The 18,495-nt window shown below is 37.2% G+C and overlaps 1 protein-coding gene across 3 annotated transcripts in view; it reads left to right on the top strand.

The window, feature by feature from the left end:
• The window catches only part of piezo2b (piezo-type mechanosensitive ion channel component 2b), a 112,640-nt gene that overhangs the window by 43,600 nt on the left and 50,545 nt on the right, over positions 1-18,495 (top strand). For all 3 annotated transcript variants that reach the window (XM_082172874.1, XM_082172875.1, XM_082172873.1), the window contains exons 12-24: positions 1,867-2,033; positions 2,164-2,394; positions 3,276-3,390; positions 4,391-4,587; positions 5,427-5,575; positions 6,643-6,816; positions 11,532-11,848; positions 12,941-13,101; positions 13,190-13,366; positions 14,411-14,533; positions 14,689-14,889; positions 16,149-16,353; positions 17,592-17,693. In XM_082172874.1, the coding sequence (XP_082029000.1) occupies positions 1,867-2,033; positions 2,164-2,394; positions 3,276-3,390; positions 4,391-4,587; positions 5,427-5,575; positions 6,643-6,816; positions 11,532-11,848; positions 12,941-13,101; positions 13,190-13,366; positions 14,411-14,533; positions 14,689-14,889; positions 16,149-16,353; positions 17,592-17,693 (2,319 nt within the window). The remainder of the gene's footprint in view (positions 1-1,866; positions 2,034-2,163; positions 2,395-3,275; positions 3,391-4,390; positions 4,588-5,426; positions 5,576-6,642; positions 6,817-11,531; positions 11,849-12,940; positions 13,102-13,189; positions 13,367-14,410; positions 14,534-14,688; positions 14,890-16,148; positions 16,354-17,591; positions 17,694-18,495) is intronic.

Raw genomic sequence — 18,495 nt, 5'->3', positions numbered from 1 at the left:
CATTACGTCACATCTGTCCATATAAAGAAGGAGTCCCGGCTAGTAGGCGATATTGCGTGTCACCAGTTGTAAAACCCAAAAGACTTCGGACTTTGGAGTGGCTAGAGAAGAAAAGAGACTGCAACCGGGCCCATGCGAAAAACAAGGATAAACATCGCCAGGGCTTTTGAAAGATGGCGTGAACTCCGCGTTTTAAAGGGGTTCAAAATGGACGCAGAGACAGCTTTTTTTTGCTAGACAGGTAAGACATTTCAATAGTTTAATTACGTAACAGTAGCGCACTTGTTCGCTTAATTTACACAGTTACAGAGTTTCTTTTGTGCCTTTCTCATTTTGCTATTATGGTAAATATGAATTATTTTGTGCTAGCTATGAGAGGGAGCAATTCACCTCTACTCCAAGAAAATCAAACCCGCCTCCTCCGTTGTCAAGTATCGGATCTGAATCAGATCGGTAAAGTGTCGTAAGATGTTTATATTATGTTATATTATAACACGTTTATGCATAACAGGGATTTCGTTCATACACCGTTTATTTCATAGCACTATGATTGTTATTTGTTTGTACAAAATAACTGCTCTTCTATGATTTGACATGATATGATAAGCGATCGTTAGATTTAATCAGCGCGATTTACTGCAATGCTTTTTCCCCCTTAGTTGGTCAGAACAAAAGTGGATGTTACTTGTTCAGACGTCATTTTCCGGTTAAAATTCTAATATTGGTCATACTTCCAAAAAGTATATTCTGTGATTCAGAATGCCAGTATCCACACCGGCGCGGTGACTGACAGCCGCACATTCTCCTCAATACACTGGATTCATCCGCGCTGTTTCATGCCGATGCACAACCCACGTAAAGTTGATAATTCCGTGAATAACTGCAATTGCAGATTTCGAACAGAGATGGCGACAAAGAGGAAAAACTACGGACTGCAGCTTTAAGCTAATAGTTTTTTGTGATATTGAAAATGTTGACGAGAATTAGGAAATTTCAATGTTATCAAATGTTTTTATATCATAAAAACCTTATTTAAAGCAAAAATAATTATATTGTGATAGATATATTGTTATCGTGAAATAAATCGACTCGTATCGTGATGTAAGATTTTGATCATATACCGCCCACCCTTGGGGGCGGGGCTTGATTTTGTCCATGAGGAATTGATTGGATGGTTGTGGTTTGCTATTGGTGGATCTCATGTGAGTGACAGGATGCCCCGCCCACATCATCAGAGAAGAGAACAGATGCTGCAAGAGGGAGGGGAAGATAATTTGATTCGAGATTACGAGACATACATTATGTATTATGTAAAAAATTATGTGCATGGATAAGTAATATAAATTAAATAATAAAATAATAAAAGAAAAAATGCAATTCTTCTCTTCAGAATCTAGTATATTTGATGCTAAGGCTTTTAACCGCAAACAAAACTCTAATTAACTTTAATTACAGTAACTTCCAAATCCAGTGACTAGTTCGTCCTCATTTTTAAAGGATGTTATTTTGGTATTTATTAATAACTGAATTTATTTTGAAGCATGTTGTAATACGTATTATCCTTTACTCGTATATGTTTTTATTTATTTATATGGTTTATGTGTTTTAATGTGTTTGTATATGTCTGAGTTAAGTCTGTTTATCTGTGTTTTAAGCCCTATTGTAATATTAATAAGCCCTTGTGCGATTAATAAAGTGGTAAACCGAACTAAACTAGAAGCGCTCGTTGCACGAGGTTATCCGATTCCAATCCTCCTGCTGTCTGTGGCTGAGACTAGTTTCTAGTTAACTAATACTGAGCAAATCCACCGAATTTTTCTCAAGTGATCAAATGTAAAGACTGCATTATGTTAATGCTCCACACAGAGAAGACGGATGAGAACACAAATGAGATCGTGGACTTACAGCTGGAGGAGGAAGAGGAGAAGACAGATGAGGAAGAGGAAGAGCAGGGCGGACCCCCGGGCACTCTCGTCAAAGTGTTCAAGTTCGTCATGAAGCAGAGCTACATCTGTGCTCTCATTGCTATGATGGTGAGAAGGTCAAAGGTTAAAGGAATAGTTCTTTTTTTTGAACTGTTCCTTTGGAGTTCTAAATTAGAATTTGAGTGGGAAATGGTTCATTTGGAACATGGAATCTTATGAATGTTTTTGTGTTTCTCAGGCGTGGAGCATAACGTACGTGAGCTGGCCGACGTTTGTGTTCCTGCTCTGGTCCTGTACTCTCTGGATGGTGCGAGACAGGAGGAAGTACGCCATGCTGACCTCGCCATTCATGGTGGCTTATGGGAACCTTCTCCTAGTCCTTCAGTATATCTGGAGTTTTGAGCGCTTGGCTCCAGTGCTTGGATTCTTTCTGAAGATGGAGGTGCCCTTCACTGAACTGAGCTCCAAGGTAACAATTAGACAAAGAGTAGCCAGATTTTGCGAAAGATTGTATATTATTTTCACTTTAATCAGGCATTAACAATAAGAACAGTTTCTGCATAAAGTATTGAAAAAAATATTGCATGTTTTATTTTTTAGCAGCTTTTATACAATATGTCAGAAAAATATATGTATTATTTAATCAAAATATAATGTGGTAACTATAATATAAATTATATATGCTACAATAAAATATAAATACAAATAAATATATGCATTACAGGTCAAAGGTTTGGAATAATTAAGATGTTTTCGGAAAAAAAGTATTTTGGCTGCATTTATTTGTTCATTTGATTATTAAATTAAAAAAAAAATTAAAAAAAATTCTCCTCAAACTTATGAACATAGTAGTGTATATTTTATTATATTTATTTTGTATAAAAAATGTAATATGTAAAATATATGGGAGCTTTTTTCTGCCACAGAATAATAAAAAAAAAAGGTTATTGCGACTTTTTGTTTCACATTTCTGACTTTTTTTCTTAGAATTACGTGATATAAAGTCGCAATTTCGAGAAAAAAGTCAGAATTGCGAATCATAAAGGCAGAATTGTGAGATAAAAGTTCGCAATTATCTTTTAAATTATTTTATTCCGTGGCGGAAACAAACTCCCATAAAATTATGTATCAAACAATGTAGTTACAAACAATTTATTTGCAGTAATAGCTGTACATTATATAACTATAATACATCCTCATAACTATAATTGTATATAACTGCCATAAGTTATAAACACACTTTGAATGTAAAACGTCACTCCACTGTGATTCATTTATAAATTTCTGCCCATTACCAAAACTGTGTTGAGTATTTTACTAATGTGTTTTTGCCGTTGTGTGTGTTTGTAGATTCTGTGTCAGCTGAGCTTCTGGCTTCTGCTCAGACAAACGCTGATGGAGCGAAAGGCGAGGATGGAAGAAGAAGCAGCGCTGTGTGACGTCAAAGTAGACGAGCAGAAAAAAGGTGGTTAATTAGAATCTCTAACAAGTTGTTTCCCATGTATAACGTACAGATTAAACGTACATTTTCACAAGATGTAAAATAAGTCTCTGATGTCCTCAGAGTGTGTATGTGAAGTTTTAGCTCAAAATACCCCACAGATATTTTTATATAGCATGTTAAAGTTGTCACTTTTTGAGGGTGAGCAAAAACACACCGTTTTTGTGTCTGTCCCTTTAAATGCAAATGAGCTGCTGCTCCCGGCACAGGGGGCGGAGCTTCAAGAGCTTACACTCACACAGACATGCACTGAAAATTTCTAAAACTTTTAGCCTTTTATGTTCAAACCGGATTCAGACAATGATGGAAAGACTCAAGAAGAAGTGACAACATGTAGACAACATTTCTGAATGGTTATTTGGTGAATTTATGTAGCTTATGTGTAGTTATCTTCTAGTCATTGATTACATTTACATTTATTCATTTAGCTGACGCTTTTTATCCAAAGCGACTTACAATTGCTATATAGTCAGAGGTCGCACGCCTCTGGAGCAACTAGGGGTTAAGTGTCTTGCTCAGGGACACATTGGTGTCTCACAGTGGATTCGAACCCGGGTCTCTCACACCAAAGGCATGTGTCTTATCCATTGCGCCACCACCACCCCAGAATTAGCATATTCTGTCATGACAATCTATAAATTGTGTTCCGGGGGTGGGGTTTATGTAAATTTTAGGGTTGGTGATGTCACTAACCCGGGAGGAATGTGGTGTAGTCTCTACCAGCCGTTTGTTGTAGTCCTTAAAAAGCAATTTCTTTAAAAGCAAATATCTCCCTTTGCTTTGAACTTTGAGCGTCGTAACTTTGCAGATGTTGTTGATGCTCAAACAGCAACATTACACACTAGCTAAAGTTAGAAAAGTGAAATCATAATCAACCACCCCTTTAAATCCTGTAACAGTCACAGCAGAAAATCTCTTAGTTATTTAATATCCATAAAGAAATAACTTTCCATGTGGGTTTCAGAGGAAGACAAAGAGGAAGAGGAAGAGGACGAGAACGACCTGATACATGTGATGGGGAAACTAGTGAAGGCTCTGCTGGTGAAATACTGGATCTATATCTGCGGAGGAATGTTCTTCTTAGTCAGCTTTGAAGGAAAGATGGTCATGTACAAGATCGTCTACATGATGATGTTTCTATTCTGCGTGGCTCTTTACCAGGTGCAGCACTGCTGTCTAACACTATAAAGCCTTAAAGGTTGTTGGGATTTTGACTGGACACATCTGTGAAAACATGTCCATGTCGTGTATATATTGTTTCTGGGTGATCTTTTCCTTTAAAATAATTTTTACTTATAGTGAGTAATATATACACACACATCATAGTACAGTATATATAATAAGGCTGTTAAAATTAACACAATGTGATCAACGCGTTAAAAATATTAATATTCGCACCTAAAATAAAACATTTTCAATATATTTTAAACATTTGTTTAATGGCATCTTTTTATGAAAGAATGCCAGTTTTACCGATTCTAATACCAATACTGATTCAATAGCTCAATTGTTTCTAATGGCCTGTTCATATTTTTACTTGCGCTGTCAAACTGCACAAAAAGTTATTGTTTTTGTTGTTTTTGACCCATGTAACCTTGTAAACAGTGCTTTAAGATTTTCAGGTAAGTTTAACATGTAAATGCTTCACTGCATGAATTATAAATTAAATATAGATGAATCATCGTTAAAGCTATAAAGTTAGTCAGTCAAGTCTCAGTGAGTGATTTTCTCTTTCTCATCTCTTTTTCATTAACATTAATGACAGACAGCAGAAAGGTTTATTAGGCTGCTGTCACTTTAAGAGCTGGATCGCGGATCTGACACTCATCCCATTTTCTCACAACTCTTTACGTTTATTTAAGACTTTGTTTAACTGTTCTTGCGAAGATACTCGACAAAAAAGTGTTGCATAAGATGAAGCCTATTTTATTATAAATATTTCATTTCGGGTGAAGTTTTCCTTGAAAAGGTCTTTGACGGAGTGGTTCTGTTCTCCTCAGGTACACTATGAATGGTGGCGCAGGATCCTGAAGTATTTCTGGATGTCTGTGGTGGTTTACACTATGCTAGTGCTCATCCTGATCTACACCTGTCAGTTTGATAACGCCATCGCTACCTGGACCAGGATGACAGGCATGACAAAGAAAGTGTGAGTATTGAATGCCCTAGATACGTTTGATCTGTTGGTCATGCCAAAAACCATACAGTTCAAGTCTAAGTGAGTGGCTTCATTGTGAATACTGTTGTGGTTTCTCACTTTTGCGAAATCACTTCTCAGAGATCCTTGATGCCAGAAATATTAGACTTTATATAGCAACAAAACCGAGCATCTTCTGCAGAAGTTAGCTCCAGATTTTTGCTCGGCTTACACATAGATACCATAGATCCTTTTCCAAAGATATAGTAACACACCATATAGATATTTTGGGAAAGGTCTGCAAGTGCAAAGTATGCATGCACTGCCCCCTTAGATTTGGGCCAAAAAGAGTGTTTTAAAGAGGCCATATTATACCCTTTTACAAAGTCTTGATTTTATTTTTGTGCTCTACTAGAACAGGTGTTCATGCTTGAATGTTCAAAAAACACATTTTTCAGATTTTTCTCATTGTTGCAGCTCCTTTCCTCCCAGTCTGTCAGTAACGCTCTGTTTAGTTCCTGTCTCTATGAAGCCCCTCCTTCTGAAAAGCACACTGTGCTCTGATTGGCAGTGTGTTGTGATTGGTCAAGTGCTTCAAGTGTGTTTGGGAAATGTCCCGCCCCTTAATATAACCGTGAGATTCAACACACTGCTAACTTACTCAACCAGGCCCCGCCCCGCCCCTTTATTCTGAAAAGCACACTGTGCTCTGATTGGTCGGCTGGAGCAGTGTGTTGTGATTGGTCAATCGGAAATTACACGCTTCTTACCATAACCGCAAGTTTCAACACACTAATAACTAACTCAACCAGGCCCCGCCCCTTTATTCTTCGTATTAATTATTTAAATGAGGAATATTGTGACGTGTTCGTTCCCGGAAGAAACTCAAGACTACAATGGAGGCGTTTCAGGGAGTTCAGAAACACTGACACTGATATAGAGAATAACTCTTTGCAGAGCTTTTTCATGCTTAAACAGCAACATTACAGACTGAAGACAGAAAGATGAACATGTAAAATAAAGCATAATAGGACCTCTTTTGGCAGCATTATTTCCCACTCTCTTCTGTCTCTTTGCAGACTGATGGATATCGGTCTGGTGAAGTATAACCTCCCTGAATTGTTCACACGTATCTTCATCCCCACGTCCTTCTTGCTGGTGTGTATCCTGCACCTGCATTACTTCCACGACCATTTTCTGGAGCTCACGGATCTCAAAGCAGTGATCAGCAAAGAGCAGAGCACCATTTACAGGTGAGAGCGCTTTCTCTGCTCAGGCTGAGGTTTTCGCTAGTTCCAGCTGATGATAACAGGGAGTGTGGATGTGTGATGTCATTTAGGTGAGGTCATGGATCATAATATCTCAAATCTGATTAGACGAGCCACACTTGAAGTCGTAACACAAATGTATACTGTCCACATATTTGATTGAACATTCTCTTGTGGTGCATTGCTTTAATAATTAATTGTAAACAGAAAATTAGAAGCTGTGTTTAACTTCTAAAGGTTTGCAGAGTGTTTGTCTTGTTGAACTTCATTTTGGGTCCTGTTTACACCTGGTATTAAGATGCGTATTGGTCGACCGGATCACAAGTAGATGAGGGAGAGACATTCCCGTTTACACCTGGTGTTTTAATCCGTCTCTTTTGTCCACTTTCAACCACTTCTGTCCTGATTTCTTCAAGGGGAGGGTCTATGGGCGGATAAATGTAAGTTTTTTCAGATCTTTTGATCTAATGGCCAAAATAATCTCATGCAATTTACATATGTACGCACTGAAGACGAGGGAAAAACACACGGAGAGCATCAGCTTTAGTTTCTGCTCTGACAGCCTCAAGACCAGCCGAACGCTGTGAGTGTGTGTTTGTTACCTTCCTCCAGATGGTAAATCCAGGGGGAGGAGGAGCAACAATATTTGAAATAAACCAGGGCAAAAGATGACAGGAAGTCAGATTAATGTGCAAACTGAAAAGTGTATTTATTACAATATTGGCAAAAGAAAACCAATAAAAACTCCTCCCGGTTAAAGACAGCCATGCTAGTCACCCACTAGCACTGCTATTACCCACACTAGCCACTAACCTAAACCAAATGCAAACGTAACACACACACATCCAGCGATACTCACCATCCAGCGCTTTGTGCAACACCACAACTTCCCCAGATCCTGCCTATCAATTCTTTACCTAGTCTATCTACTGGAGCGTGCCGGGCTCGGGGCGACTTTAAAGGCAGCAACTTCGGTGGCCGAAACCCCAAAACGCCTACCCCCTGCCAGGGAATTAATCCCAACCCAGGATTACTCCGAACATAAAAAAGGCAAAACAACAAATGGTGTCCAAAGGAAGAACTGTCACAGTTCAGTTGGACACCTCTAACCTAAACCAGGGAAGTTAGACAAGTGTTCACAACCCTGGACAATGACAATCACACAATACAAACTAGCACAATAAATCTGATTTCCAGTCTCTTATTGATCCCGGACGAGCCCCCAAATTGTTACGTTCCTCCAGATGGTAAATCCAGGGGGAGGAGGACCAACAATATTTGAAATAAACCAGGGCAAAAGAGGACAGAAAGTCAGATTAATGTGCAAACTGAAAAGTGTATTTATTACAATATTGGCAAAAGAAAACCAATAAAAAGGGCTACTACCTAAGAGAGAAAAAGAACAAAAACACCCCAAACCAAACACATGTCCCTTAGGGTCGTAACAGTATTAGAAACCAGGAATGATGAGAGAACATTGTGCATTTTTCATCTTCAAACTAATCTTGGGTCTTCAGCCGACAGTTTAAATTTCCTATAATGGTTACGCATTAGTTCAGTAGACGGAGAGAGTCTTTTGTGGCTGTTCGAACACATTCGATCACATGAACGTTTACACTACGAAATCAATCTGGTCCGATGTGTTTTCAACTACCTCTGGAAGTGGTCGAAAGTGGTGGACAAGCTCAAATGTTTTAGACCCCAAAAGCTCAAATGTTTTTGTTTTGGAGTCGTCCACTTCTGATCCAATCGACCAAAAACGCATCTTAAATACCAGGTGTAAACAGAGCCTTGGTTTCATCCTCATGCTTCATTTCCTCATTTCCCACTAGCTGCTTCATGATGGTTTGTCCTCTGTTGAATCTGCTGCAGTATAAATCTTGTTTTATCTCTGTCAATCATCTTACTTTATGCAAATTTACTTCTTTTTTTTAACCAATCATCTGCTCACATCTTTCCCCTGCCATCCCTCACATCACAGCTATACTAAAGTCAGTGGTCGTATCTATCTGATCGTGGATAGGTGGGTGACTGAATTTCTTTCTCTGGCATTTATGGAAACCACAACGAATGTTCACCTTTACCCCAATTTCCCACAATCCCTCATTCTTTTCACTACTCTGTCAGAACACCGTTTTCTCACTTAATGATCTCACTTTTTAACAGCCCGCTAGATTCCTAGATAGATTAAAAAATGTATGATGGCGCTCTGAGTCTTTGTCACTGACTGTTTAGAACTTTAACGTTTGCTGTAAATGTTACATAATGTCAAAGTCAATGTGAAACTGCATTCATTTCTGTAGTCAGATGTATTTCCAGTTAGGGGTGGGAATCTTTAGGCACCTCACAATCTGATTCCGATTCTGGGAGTCACGATCCGATTCGCTTCAACCCTTTCGAAGTTTATGGAGGAATATTTTATTGATGGTTCGTTTTTGTGTATGTGTGTGGAATTCAAGCGGCAACCCTCCAGTCTCTCTCTTGAATCCAACACAGAAGTGACTTAAACTGCAATTCATCGACTGGCCACTAGAGACCGGCTCCAAAAGAGAGTCAATCCCATAGACCTCCATGTTAAAATGCCCAACTTTACAGCAGGAAATTTTTTTTACAGCCTGGTACAAAAAGTGGTTTTGGTCTGTATAGCTAATTTTGCCCTTCATGATTTCCGACAATTTTTTTATAACTCATCCGTTTAAATTATATTAAGCCTTAAAGTTCTGCATAATAAAGGGCGTGGCCACTTGAGTGACAGGTGGATTGCCGCTGATATCACTACTAGCCGTTTGTTTGCTTTCTGTTAGCGTCACGTCAGCTCAGCTAATCCGCCTCTACGACCTTTTTCGTTTACCCGGGAGTGACGCGCTGCCAAGATGGCGACGGCAAGCTCCGCCCACTTTGGCCTTCAAAAATGCTTCAAAAAATACCACGGACACTATGTCCATATTTTTTTTGCAGTCTATGGTGGAATTGCAAGTAAGCAGATTACGTCTATTTCTAAAGCACAAATAGTGCCATCACACATTAAAAAAAATTCAAAAATGGAATGCATCGTACATTCGATTTTTTTCTCCCACCCCTAATACCTAGTGGCTAATAAGGAAAGTCGTTTCAGAGGCGTGGGAAGTTTTTATAGTATTTTTAAATTTTTTTGCTTTTGAATAACATTTATGAACAAGAACACGTATTAAAAAGCTAAATAGGGACTTCTTTGGTTTCATGTTGACTTTAAACCTCTGCCTGCTCAAATGCATCCCAGAAAGTGTTACTGAAGTCCGCTTTATATCCTGACGATTAGTCCTCCTCACCCATGACAGTCTCCGACTCTAACATCTCCTCAGCATGTCTCTGAAATGCACGGTCCTCTCCTCTTCGAAGCATCTCAAAATCTGTCTGTCCCTCTTTCTCCATCTCATCTTATCTAGCTTAATGTTGAGTGTTGACTGTTATACATGTGAAACTTTTCTTGCTTTGATATTTCGTATATTTCCATTCTGTAAATTACTTCAACAGCATCAAGCAAAAAATGTCTTCTTCTGAGAGCAAGTAAGTGTGGTATAAACAAGGTAAAACTTTGACATGAAACCTCATCATGCAAGCGTTTAAACCCTTCAGAGCAGCGAGACCGTTCGGAAGAGGTCATTGCCATTTAAGTCTGACTGCTGAATATTTCTTTGTTTTTGGTTTGGTTTTACGGTCACATGATTCACGTATGGCAGACACATGCATTGCTTCTTTAAACAAAGGCCCCTGACACTATAATGCAATCTGGCTTGTTCCTTACGGATCTAATGCACACGGCATCCATGATTTCCACCCAAACCCTGCCTGTGGAGTCCAAGGTTTATGCCACTTAAGGCACTAACATTTAATTAACTGGGATCGTTTTATAACCCAAACTAAGCTAACTTGATCAGCATGTGATCTAAGTTTAGAGAAAGTATGAGTGATTCATCAATTAGAGGAACTTTTCTGTCGGCTAGGATGAATTTAAAGACAAAATGATTTCAAGAAAAATAATTTAAAAAAATTATGATTAATTATAGTTTTACTGTGGTTTATTTATTTATTTTATTTGTGTTAAAATGTTTGTTTTCCCAGAATTTCTTTATTTTGTTCCTGTTCCACAACCGAAATCAGGACAAATATATGCACATTTTCTAATGAATAAATGAATGAATTTGTTTTCATGACAAATATATATATTTCACTTTTCAATTATTTATCATATAATCGCTAATAAATAGTTCTGTTATTTACTGTCTTTTCAAGCATTTAAAAACTATTACATTTAAAAAGAGTTTATGTTTGGTTATGATGTAAATGAGAATCAGATGTTTCTTTTTATTAATCTTTATTTGGTATCTTGACCAAACTAGTTAGAATTTGAGAATTTTAATTAAGCAACCATGCATTTATTTGTTTAAATTAAAAATAAATGTACATCAAATGTGTTGTGTAAGCATGCGATTCCATCTATTTTGTCATAAAGTGACAAATGTAAATCCAGGTTTATTTACAGGACATGTGATAAAAGTTTTAACTCAGTTTAGATGATGCATAATTTAAAGAAAGTTAAATTTTTCAAGCTTTCAGGAAGTCAAAAGTGCCTGTATTGAAGAATCACTCGTATGTCACACATATAAATAGGTGATATAGCGTGTGTCTTTCTCTCCTAATGAAATATTCCTGATCTCCAGACTTGTTCATCCAGACGGGAGTCTGGCGGATCTGACGATGATGAGCACGTCTCCAGAGCCGCTGCTGAAAGAGGAGAAGGAGAAAGAGAAAGAGAAGGCGAAAGAGAAAGAGAAAGAGAAAGAGAAAGAGAAAGAGAAAGAGAAAGAGAAGGAGAAGGAGAAAGAGTCCATGAATGAGGTGCTGGTCGTGAACTGTGTGGAGGAGGAGAAGAAGAGAGAGTCTTTATCCATCCATTCGGCTCATCTGTCCAGTCAGGAGGATCTTCATCAGTTCAGTGCCGCCACAGATCCTGAACCGTCGTCAGAACAGAGCTCAGGTGCTGCACTCTCCTGTTTTTGGCTAGTCTGGTCTAGTCATTTCATTACAGCATATTTTCTTTTCTATACACTTCTGTACACTTCTTAGATGGGGCTATATGGGTTTTATCCTGCTGTAGACTAGTGTAGTTTACACATTTATGTACATCTTATTGTTTTTCTAAATTTTCCATGTTCCATATAGTCATTTTATTTCATTTATTTAATTTTTTTTTTAAATTTTTTTTTTTTTATTGTTTTTTTGGTCCCCAGGAGGAAACCAGCTTATAAACCATATTAACTTATGCTTTTTGAAAATAAAAAAATGCTGAAAGTTTTTTGTGATGGGTAGGTTTAAAAAAAAAAAATATATATATATATATATATATATATATATATATAAAAAAAAAAATAATAATAAAATAAATAAATAATAATAAATAAATAAATAAATATATATATATATATATATATATAAATATATATATATATATATAAATAAAAATTTCTAAACCTACCCATCACGAAAAACTTTCTGCATTTTTTCATTTTCAAAAAACATAAGTTAGTATGGTTTATAAGCTGGTTTCCTCCTGGGGACCAAAAAACCGTCCCCAAAAGGACAAGGATTTCAGATGTTGCGGGGGCATTTTGTCCCCATAACGTAGATGCAGGGTTTACCTGAACCACACACACACACACACACACACACACACACATCCAAACAAAAAAAGTTAAGTATAGCGTTGTTAATGCAGTTAAGGGTGCATTATAGTAAATTGGATTAAAACCCTCTAAAGCATGAAACTACCGGCTAGTTCTGTGGCTCTGTTGTTATTCCTTAGACGATAAAAGATGAGTAGAGTTAAAAAGATGCTTTGTATCTTTTTAAGTGCATTTATACGTGCCTGATCATTTGAAGGCAGCATTACATTTACTCTCATTTCACCAGCATTCTTCCTCAGATTTAGTTGCCTCTGTGTTTAGTTCAAGTATATTATTTTACTTTACTCAGTTCTTCAGGTAATGAACTCTAATCTGGTTTAAACTCTCCATTCATGACATGTAAATGGGAGAAAACTAGTCCGATTTCTCCCTCGCTTCTGTTTCAGACCTCAGGAATAAATGGCACTTGGTGGTGGACCGGCTCACGGTCCTGTTCCTCAAGTTCCTGGAGTATTTCCACAAGCTGAAGCTCTTCATCTGGTGGCTCCTCGAGATGCACATCATCAAGATCGTCTCCACCTACATCATCCTGCTGTCTGTCAAAGAGGTGGAAGCTCCGCCCACTTTTCCAAACACAAATATGAATATCGTACAGTAATCTGAAGCTGTTTCTGTTTGTGGTGTGTCTGTTGCAGGTCTCGCTGCTGAACTATGTGTTTTTGATCTCGTGGGCATTTGCGCTGCCATATAAGCAGTTCCGAGTTCTCGCGTCAAGCGTGTGCACCGTATGGACGTGTGTTATCATCATCTGCAAGATGTTTTACCAGCTAGAGACCATCGACCCCCAAAACTACTCAAGCAATTGTATTATGGTGGGTTTCTTTAACCCAGAGTGAACTCATCAAATGTGTTTGTCACTATGCAGATGGGATTCGGTTTCACATAAAGGGCCCTATCTTACACCCGGCGCAATGCAGTGCCAGGAGCGACGCAAGTGTGTTTTCCTAGTTTCAGCCTGACGCAGTTATCATTTTTACGTCCTGCGCCATGTTGTTTAAATAGCAAATGCATTTGCTCCTATATGTGCGCCCATGGGCGTGCTGGTCTGAAAACGAGGTGTGTTCTGGCGCATTGCTAATTTGAGGCAACAGAAAAAGACTGCGCCATTGACCAACGGAAATTGTTGTGGTTTCAATCTTTTTGGGAAATCACTTCCCAGAGATCTTTGATGCCAGAAATATTAGACTTTATTTCACAAACAAAGCCTGAACGCCCTCTGCAGAAAGGCGGTCTAGCTCAGTGGCCAGCTTCTCACATATATACACATACATCCTTGTCCAAAAATGGTAACACACCTTATTGATATTTTGGGCAGGGGTCTTACACCATGTGACGCTCAAATAGAATTCTCTGTTGCATCAGCATTCTGGCCTTCCTTTAAGCCTCCAAAAAGTCAAACCAAAAGTCACACACACACAGAGGAAATAATAGTGTACAAATATATAGCTAAATTACTTATTTTCCAAATAATAAAATCTTCTACAAAACCTGGTCTAAAGTCAATGGCGCTATATTTTTTTTATTTTTTGTTATTTAAAGAGCGCGTTAGTAATGTGCGCCTATAGGCGGGTCCACAACGCGCGTACACTCTGCTTATTACACACACAGGGATTATTTAAAAAAAATTATTTAAATAATCCCGGGCTTTTTTTTTTTTTTTTTTTTGGCTTATTTTCCCGTCGTTAAACTAGCAAAATTGGATTCGGACTCGCCCTGAGTGAACTCTGTAGACCATACGCTTAGATTGTTATAATAGGGCCCATTGTCATTAATGTAAAATATTTGTCATCCAAATTGAGTTTGTCTTTAGTGGAAGAGTAGATTTGCTGTTTAATCATGTGATCGTGCTCCTGTAGCCCGTCAACTACTCAGAGACGGAGAAGAGTATCATGCGACAGTCCCTACTGTACCGGGGGCCCGTGGATCCTGCCAACTGGGTCGGTCTGGAGAAGTATAAACAAATGCTACCCTACCTGAGGGTGAGGAGACACACGATCAAACAATATTTACAAAGAAATATGACTTTAATTTTCAATATTTTTCAATAACTACGAAACAACATTTGGTTACAGTTTACAATTTCTACTAAAAATCGTTCATCCATCACTGTCGTGCTCTTTTCCTTCTTTCCCAGAACAACTTGTTGATGCTGGCCATCTTGGCGTTCGAGGTCACCATTTACAGACATCAGGAGTTTTTCCGCCTGAGAAACAAACTCTCTCCTCCTCCCTCTCGAACCATATTTCACGATATCACCCGACAACACCTCGACAACGGAATCATCAATTGTGCCAAATACTTCATAAACTATTTCTTCTACAAATTTGGTTTAGAGGTACATATCTATCTATCTATCTATCTATCTATCTATCTATCTATCTATCTATCTATCTATCTATCTATCTATCTATCTATCTATCTATCTATCTATCTATCTATCTATCTATCTATCTATCCATCTATCCATCTATCCATCCATCTATCTATCTATATTGGTCTATCTGTGTTTCTGTCCTTCTATCTGTCTATCTATCTATCTGTCTATCTGTCTATCTGTCTATCTATCTATCTATCTATCTATATTGGTCTATCTGTGTTTCTGTCCTTCTATCTATCTATCTATCTATCTATCTATCTATCTATCTATCTATCTATCTATCTATCTATATTGGTCTATCTGTGTTTCTGTCCTTCTATCTGTCTATCTATCTATCTATCTGTCTATCTGTCTATCTATCTATCTGTCTATCTGTCTATCTATCTATCTATCTATCTATCTATCTATCTATCTATCTATCTATCTATCTATCTATCTATCTATCTATCTATCTATCTATCTATCTATCTATCTATCTATCTATCTATCTATCTATATTGGTCTATCTGTGTTTCTGTCCTTCTATCTGTCTATCTATCTGTCTATCTATCTATCTATCTATCTATCTATCTATCTATCTATCTATCTATCTATCTATATTGGTCTATCTGTGTTTCTGTCCTTCTATCTGTCTATCTGTCTATCTATCTATCTATCTATCTATCTATCTATCTATCTATCTATCTATCTATCTATCTATCTATCTATATTGGTCTATCTGTGTTTCTGTCCTTCTATCTGTCTATCTATCTATCTGTCTATCTATCTATCTATCTATCTATCTATCTATCTATCTATCTATCTATCTATCTATCTATCTATCTATCTATCTATCTATCTATCTATCTATCTATCTATCTGTCTATCTCTCTATCTATCTGTCTATCTGTCTGTCTGTCTATCTATCTATCTATCTATCTATCTATCTATCTATCTATCTATCTATCTATATTGGTCTATCTGTGTTTCTGTCCTTCTATCTGTCTATCTGTCTATCTGTCTATCTATCTATCTATCTATCTATCTATCTATCTATCTATCTATCTATCTATCTATCTATCTATCTATCTATCTATCTATCTATCTATCTATCTATCTATCTATCTATCTATCTGTCTATCTCTCTATCTATCTGTCTATCTGTCTGTCTGTCAATCATTTGATGCATTTATCTCGTTCCATGTTCCTCCATTTCTTCTCTGAATGTGTGGTTTCAGGTGTGTTTCCTGTTGGCGATTAATGTGATGGGTCAGCGTATGGACTTCTACTCCATGCTGCACGGTTTCGCTCTGGCTGTGGTGATGTTCAGGCGCCGGAGGAAAGCTATCGCTGAGATATGGCCCAAATACTGCTGCTTTCTGGCCTGCATGATCACCTTCCAGTATTTCATTTGCATTGGAATCCCACCGGCTGCTTGTAAAGGTGTGTTGCTGTGGGCCTTTTCAAACATGTTTGATTATTTAACAGGTTCTTAGACGGTTTATAGGACACTAATCCCAGCTATTTACAGTAAGAGCGCTGCAGCATTCTGGGATTTAGCGCATTCCTATTCAGTTTGATATTGATCCTGTAATTGCAGAATCTGTGAACATCTGTTGTTTTAGGGGCCGTCTACACGACACCGTTTTCAACTAAAAACATGAAACTTTTTATGGGTTGTGGCCGTTCACGACAACAGCGTTTTGGGCGCCTGAAAATGCAAACTTTTGAAAACGTATTTCAATCTGCAAGTTTATGAAAACAATACTGCACATGCGTGTTATGTGTTTGGTCTATAGGCGTGTCGTTTTTCATTACAAAGTGACATCGCCAACTACTGGCCTGGAAGCAGAATACATAATTTCTTGAAAAACGTTTAGTTTTTAGTGATCCATTCAATCACATTCATAGATGGTGAGAAACAGTGTTATTGTAGGATCACTATTGTAGTTTTTATTAATATTTTGAATTAGTTGGTATTTTTATATTTTCCTTTTTGTTTAATTTAAATTAAAATTTTCAGTTTATTTACATTTATTACAGTTTTAGTTATTTTAGCACATCAAGTTTTTTAACATTATTTTATTTCAGTTAAAGTTTTTATTTCAAGTAAGGTAGTATTTTTTTTTTATGGGTTTAGATTTAGTTAACTATAATAACCCTGATGGGAAATACTTCAGTGCATTTGTACTGCAGAAGCATCGTGAAAAACAGTGAGTAACCACCTGTTCACCTAACATAGAATCAACACGATAAAATAACGTTTTTATACTTTGTCACTATGTATGCATTTAGAATAAAAAAATTCCTGAGAAACAAACTGAGAAACAAATGTTCATCTATTGAATGAAATTTGGTAAATATCCATGCAAATGCATGCACGAGACTTCAATATGCGTGACATTGTGCAGTGACACTATGCACTCAATAAGTTGAGTTAATGTCTGTAGTAAAATATTAATTATAATATATTAAATATTCAAATAAAATAGCAATGAGCATTCTGCTTGTAACGAAGATTAAAATTCAAGTATATTTGATTCAATACTGTGTGATTTTTATACGACATCTGTTATCCTCTTTCTCTGCACTGTGTGTTTGTATGTCATTTATTTCCTCGTGTTATCTGTTTCCAGTGATGTAGTAGAATGTGTAATTCTTAAACTTCTCTTTGTTTCTAGATTATCCCTGGAGGTTTCCCAACAGCGCGACGGAGTCTAACGTCATTAAATGGCTTTACCTCCCTGATTTCCACACTCAGCCCAACTCCCTGTTCCTCGTCTGTGAGTTCTGCCTCAGAAATGTACAGCATTAATGTTTATGTGTGTTGCCATTTAACATTTGAGGTTCCGCTGTTGTGTTTTGCTTCTTAGCAGAGCATGAAAACATGAAACTAAATCAATCCTCAATCCAAATCAATCCTCTTAGACTGTCCCACATTTCTGTTTTGATAATACCGCGATAACAGACCACCACGAATCACAGTGTTTGCAGTCTCTGACCGACAAAACCAAAGAAATGAATGTCTAGAAGTATTAAATAAAGTATCAGCGGTCAATGCAAAAAGTGGACCCTCAGCCTCTTTGTCCTCACCCCAGGTGATTAGGATTTTTTTTTTTTTTACTAATAGATATCAGCATGAAACTTCTCCAGTTGATTACTGACATTAAGACAAATATCTTTTGTATTAGAAGTTTTTAGAATATTTATGTTTAAATATGCAAATTAGGTAGTATCTCATTAAATATGCACTAATTTGCATATATTTCCAGAAGAGAAATCTGAACATTGGATAAAGCCCGATTCAAAATTCTTGTTTCATTTTGTTGACATATTAGAGTCAAAGGTTTTTTTGGATATCTCTTTTTATCACTTTATCACACAGAAAAAACTGTCAACAGCCATAAAAATATAAATTTTCGCCCCGTTTTTAGTTATAAAATGTTGTATAAATCAGAATCTGAATGATATATGAACTAACCCCTCTGTAAAAACCTTAGGAATATAGATAAGAATACAACTGGAAAGTTTGGTGTGTGTAAGTGCCGCTGAAGTGGAGATTTCTGGCTCAGAGAATGAGAGAAA

Source organism: Leuciscus leuciscus (genome assembly GCF_965113295.1).
Source record: "Leuciscus leuciscus genome assembly, chromosome: 6".
NCBI classification, from domain to species: domain Eukaryota; kingdom Metazoa; phylum Chordata; class Actinopteri; order Cypriniformes; family Leuciscidae; genus Leuciscus; species Leuciscus leuciscus.
Note: the sequence above shows the minus strand (reverse complement) of the source record. Positions and strands in the feature narration are given on the sequence as shown.